Below are 6,000 nucleotides of genomic sequence, written 5' to 3' on the forward strand. Positions count from 1 at the left end.
TAGAGGAGTCAACAAAGAAGGTTTGTTCTTGATCTGATTCTCACCAACAAGGATGTTCTGGTTGCTAGGTTGAGGATCATGAAAACCTGTGGAAAAGTGACCACTTCATCCTTTTCTCCATCTTCCAACCTCCTCACCTCAGGATTCCCTACCCTGCCTCTTTATATCCTTTTTTTTTCTTTTTAAACTAAAGGCCTTACATTGGTTTTATTTATTTATAAGGAAAACATTCTCCTCAATAACCTAGAGAATGAAGGGCATTCTTTAGTCCCCTTTCATTTTGCTTTTCTTCTAGGAGGGAGGCCAGCCTGCATTTTGGATATGGACAACAGTCCAACACTTAGTTGTGGCAAAAATACAAATATCACAGACGGTAGCAACTTAATTCATTTTATCCATCTTACTATAGTACATAGTAGGAGGATATTTATTGTCATAAGGATCATAAGAATAGGCAGGAAAAAAAGCAACCATTACATAAGAAGCTATCTATTTTAATCCATTAACAGCTAGCTACTTCTAGCATCAATGACTTGTAAGGCTACTGCCTCAGTACAATAGAATTTTCAGCAAAGGATTCATATGTGTCCTCCCCCCACCCCTCCAAAGGAAGTTACCAATATGCCAAATTTTCACTGTAATATTTGATTCCCTGGTTCAGGCCCCACTTCTTCAAAATGACAAAGAGAACATGGAAACTTAAACATTACTCTATGCCTTGAAGCACTTGAGAAACAATAACTAATTCTTATCACATATACAAGAAAAAGCTGAGGAATTACTCTAGAGGGAGAAATAAAAGAAAAAGAACTAATGATAACACAAATAGTAAAGAAAAGTGTTCAGTTCATAGCTTGCTTTCCGGCTTTCTTGTTCACACCGAGTTCACACTGAGTGGTGTAATGGTTGGATGTTCTCCCCTACTGATTTATATCTTGAATTCCTTACAAATACACATTAGCTTCAGTTTTAAGATCAATACTGCTACTACTTCAAACCATCCTGCACATGGGTATCAGATTATTTTTCCTAAAACATGGCTTTTACCGTGTTCTTTCAAAGAGAAATCTACAGGGGTGCAAAGCAACAAAGCATAGTAGAAAGAGTCTTGGTTTTGGAATCAGAAGACCTGGTCTTGGATCATATTATCTCTTGGGGCCTCAGTTTCCTCACCTGTAAAATAAAGGATATGGACTAACTGATCTCTAAGGTTCCTTCCAGCTTTAACAGTTTATGAGTCTATTAGTTGCCTACAGTCTGTACGATAAAGTTCAACTCTATTAGCCTGGAATTCAAGGCCCACTATTTTTGAATTTACCTATTTATCCAGACCCATCTCCTCCACTTTGTTCATTTTACTGCAGTTAGCTGAGCTAACTCACAGTTCCCGAGTCTCATGCCCAGACATTCCCTTCCCTAAAGGCCCTGCCCCACTTCCTTTCTAACTATACAAAGCCTGTCTGTCCTGCAAGATCCAGTTCAGCTTCACCTTCCTTCATGAAACCTTCTCTGGCTATGTTGATTTCTCCCCCTTCTTGACCTCCTGGAGAAAATTTCTGAGCCAGAGGAAACTCTAGAGATGACCAAATCCAAACCCTGCCATTTGCAGATGAGAAAACACAGAGTTAGAGAAATGAATGTCTTGCCCAAAGTCACACAGATTGTTAATGTCACAGCCAGGACTACACCTCAGGTCTCCTAGCTCTCATTTCTCTTACACCATGAGGTATAGCCCTCGTAGCAAGATGCTCAATGAGGACCGAGCCAAGTACAGTGAGAAAAGCAAGGGAACCAAGCCCCTGACACTCTCCGCAAAAGTCAACAAATAGAAAGGCTGATGAGAGGGAAAAGGGCCCCCTAGAAAACTACACAAGGAAATAATAAAATAAACAACATTTAAAATGAGCAGAGTGCTGAAATATACTATACACGATTAAATGCCCCCAAGTCTAATTAATGTTACAAAAGAGTCCTACATCCCCAGTGAGATTGTAAGAAAGGACTGTTTTGTTGAAGAACATGGGATCACAGATGCAGAGCTGCAAGAAACATCAGAAGACATCTGGTCTACCTCCCTCATTCTACAGATATAAGGCCTAGAGAGGCAACTTGCTGAGAGCCACACAAGTAGTGTTATATTAGTTCTGCATTTCTCTAAGTAGCCAACATAATTCTAAGCCCCCAATTGGCAATTAATAAATATTTATTAAAGTAAATTGAAGATAGAAGATAAAAATAGCATCAATACTTATATAGTACTTTAAGATTTGCAAAGCTTTTAATGTACATTTTCCCATTCAATCCTTAAAACAACTCTGTGATATGTGATACAGTAATTGTTATTCTCATTTCACAGATGCAGAGACTAAGGATGACAGGGGCAAAGTGACTTGCCCAGGACCCACACAAGTCAAAAGTGACCTAGGTAGGATGGGAATCCAGTTGTTCCTAATTCTGCACCTCATATTCTATCTACTTCGCCAAGTTGCTTCCAGATCAAAGCCACATGACAAGATAGCACCAGACTCATGGTCTCTTCTCTACTACACCCAACCCATATACTTGACTTTTGTATCCATATAGAATTACCTCTGTAAGTCGAGAACTTCATTTTCAATCTCTCTTCCTATACTACCTGCACCAAGGACTGTTCCTGTAGATATTCCAGGCACACTAATGAAAGGCTGTCTGGAAGCATCTAAAGCCACAGAAAACACAAATAAAAATATGGTGAAATGGTGAAAAGATTCCAATTATAAGCACGTCATCTTTGTTAGTTTTAGTTTAGGTTTTTTCCTATTCAGATGGAATCTTTAAAACTGTAATCCATCTGCCCTAAAATGTGTTTTACCATTGGGGTTTTTTTCTTTTTTTCTTTTTGGCTAGGCAATGGGGTTAAGTAACTTGCCCAGGGTCACACAGCTAGTATTACATGTCTAAGGCTTGATTTGAACTCCGGTCCTCCTGAACCCAGGGCCAGTACTCTACCCACTGCACCATCTAGCTGTCCCTATCATTGGGTTTTAACCCCAGTTATGATATCATACTTCAGTATTTCAAAAGAACAAGCAGGAATTGATTATCTAAGGGTTAAACAATAGTAACATTACTTGTTATCCTTTTCTGCCTGACTGCTGGCACCAGTGAATGTAGAGTTTGATGTGATTATTTCAATACTTTAAAGATCTAATGAGAATAAAGTACTAATTTGACCTAATTCATGAATGAGTTAATTATATATGGTGTATGATCATCATAATCATAGCTAGCATTTATATAGCACTTACTATATATGCCAGGTAATGTGTTAAGTCCTTTACAATTATAACCTCAATTGATTCCCACAACAACTCAGGATATAGAGGCTATAATTAATCCCATTTTTACAGATGAGGAAACTGAGGCAAACAGAGTTTTTTGTTTTGTTTTGTTTTGTTTTGTTTAGGTGACTTGCCCCAGGATCACATAACTAGTAAGTGTCAGAGGCTAGATTTGAACTCAGGTCTTTCTGACTCTAGGCTCAGCACTCTTATCTACTGTGCCACCAAAGGCAAAGTGTCATATCCAGACAGCCAGCATAAGATAGTCAAGGATTAACAGCCAGACTGCTTGTAATCATCAAGGAGTAAGGTAGGAGTGTGCTGGACTCAGCATGAATGGGCTCAGTAGAGGCAATTATTAAACTTTCAGTGTTAGCGTTCATGTTGGCAAACATTACAAATTAGAACTTGGTTCATTGTTTTGTTTATTGTTAAGACTTAAGAAAGTGATGGCAAAAATCATAACAATGCAGGTTAAACTTAAAAGTGTGTCACGTGTGCTTATTTCCCCAATGGAGATCTGGTTAAACATTTGTCAGCACACCCCTGATAAGGGGTGCTGGGATTTAGAGGCAAGGAGTAGAGATAGCAAATTAGGTCAGAGGTTCTGGGATGCTAGAGTTAATAGAAAGGAACAGAAGTTGAGACAAGAACAAAACACCAATCAGAAAAGGAAACAGGCTACCAAAAGCGAGCACATCAGTGCCTGATTATTTGCTGTGCTCAGCGTTTTCCAGAAAAGCTTTGCAGGTGTGACAGGACTGGTTGCATCAATTTCTCTTCCTTAAAGGGGGTAATGTGCTTGGACACAGGACTGTCATAAGATCGTAAATTTAAAGCTGGAAGGTAACCTCAGAGATTATCCAACCCACTCCCTTCATTTTATGAGTGAGGGAGTAGGGGAACAGAGAAATGAGCTGATTTACCCAAGGTCCTTCAAGGTCATAGCTGTCAGACCAGGAAGTCTAACCCAGGGACCTTCACAGAGAGCTCAAGAGATTTCACAAGTGGGACAGCTAGGTGGCATAGTGGATAGAGTTCCAGCCTTGGAATCAGGAGGACCTGAGTTTAAATCGGGCCTCAGACACTTGACACTTACTAGCTATGTGACCCTGGGCAAATCACTTAACCCCAGTTGCCTCACCAAAAAAACAAAAAAACAAGCAAACAAGCAAAAAAAAGAGATTGGACAAGCAACACTGTGTCCTAACACAACTTCTAGCTGATGTCTGGTTGCTTTGGCAAGACATTTACTTCAGTACCAGAAGGCACGTAGGTTGTCCATATTCCCATTGGACACTCCAATCAACCACATAGCCATCCCATTCTAAGATGCTATAATCTTGATTCACAGGAAGTCAAAACGCCAAGAATCTTATTTTCTCTTTGAGTTTCCCTGCCTGGGTCCCTATCTCTTCATAAATGCAGAATTGCCTTTCCTTGGGCTACCTTTTAGTGATCCCCCAAAGCCAAGGACCAAAATCTTAGGGACATGACAACATGTCCCCTATATCTCCTAACAAACCAACCTGTGGTTACACCTAGTCCCAAGAGGATCCTGATATATACACAGAGTGGTTAAGATTAATGAAGCATCCCAATGTGAATATTTCAGAAAAATACTACCACTGCCTTCCTCTTACCAGATTACCTCATATTTACATATTCCTATAGGAACATAATTGTCTCTTGATAGACTATAAACTTATTGAGGGTCAGGGACTTCTACATTTTGTATTTGTATCCCCACCCCCTACTAACATAGTGCCCTTAATTTTTTTTCTTCAAACCAGACTGACAAAAGGAAATCCTGGTAAAGAACTTCCTCTGTTAATGCAGATGGGCACCTTTTCTGCCCATTTACAGTCTTGGAGAGTTGCCTGGGTCACTGAGAAATTTAAGTAACTCACCCAAGATCACATAGCTAGTATTATCTCAGGGACAGGATGTAAACTGGGGTTTTCCTGATGCTGACGCTTCCTCTTTAACCATTATACCATACTGCCTCTCTACCTGGCACATAGGAAGCTCTTACTAAATGCCTGCTAGTTGATAGAAAGTAAACTCCTTGGGGGTCTGGACCTAGCATGGTGCCTGACATATTAAGAGCTTAATAAATGTTTGTTGATGGATTGATTGATACAGAAATCGTTTATATTGTGGAAGCATCATTCTCCTTTTCCTATGACTCCTTGTGTAACATTAGTATTTAGAAATCTTGCCTCCAAGCAGAATATTTGCTTCTTTCTCTTCCTTTAATATGGAGTTTGGGCCGCCATTGTTCAATATATAATATCCCAAACTCTCAGTCCATATCTTTCTTCAACACAGAAAAAAAGATCTAAAACTAAGCTTGAAGGCAGATTGACACAGTGGAGCAGGTCCAGTGGATTCAGAGATAAGAAGATCTGGGTTCAAGTCCTGCTTCTGAGATACCCTAGCTGTGTAATCCGGGACTTCCCTAACAATTCAGTGCCCTGGGCAACAATCTAAAATTATCCACTAGGGACAACTAGGTGGCACAGTGGAATGAGGAGGACCTGAGTTCAAATCTGATCGCAGACCAGATATTTGACACTTACTAGGTGTGTGACCCTGGGCAAGTCACTTAACCCTGACTGCCTAAAAAAAGAAGGAGAAGAAGAAGAAGAAGAAGAAGAAGAAGAAGAAGAAGAAGAAG

The 6,000-nt window shown here is 39.8% G+C and overlaps 1 protein-coding gene across 2 annotated transcripts in view; it reads right to left on the reverse strand.

The window, feature by feature from the left end:
- The window catches only part of ARNTL2 (aryl hydrocarbon receptor nuclear translocator like 2), an 88,460-nt gene that overhangs the window by 21,195 nt on the left and 61,265 nt on the right, over nt 1–6,000 (reverse strand). For both annotated transcript variants that reach the window (XM_027838678.1, XM_027838677.1), the window contains exon 13: nt 2,590–2,698. In XM_027838678.1, coding sequence (XP_027694479.1) covers nt 2,590–2,698 — 109 coding nt within the window. The remainder of the gene's footprint in view (nt 1–2,589; nt 2,699–6,000) is intronic.

Source organism: Vombatus ursinus, unplaced genomic scaffold (genome assembly GCF_900497805.2).
Source record: "Vombatus ursinus unplaced genomic scaffold, bare-nosed wombat genome assembly UNPS02014830.1, whole genome shotgun sequence".
Lineage (NCBI taxonomy): Eukaryota > Metazoa > Chordata > Mammalia > Diprotodontia > Vombatidae > Vombatus > Vombatus ursinus.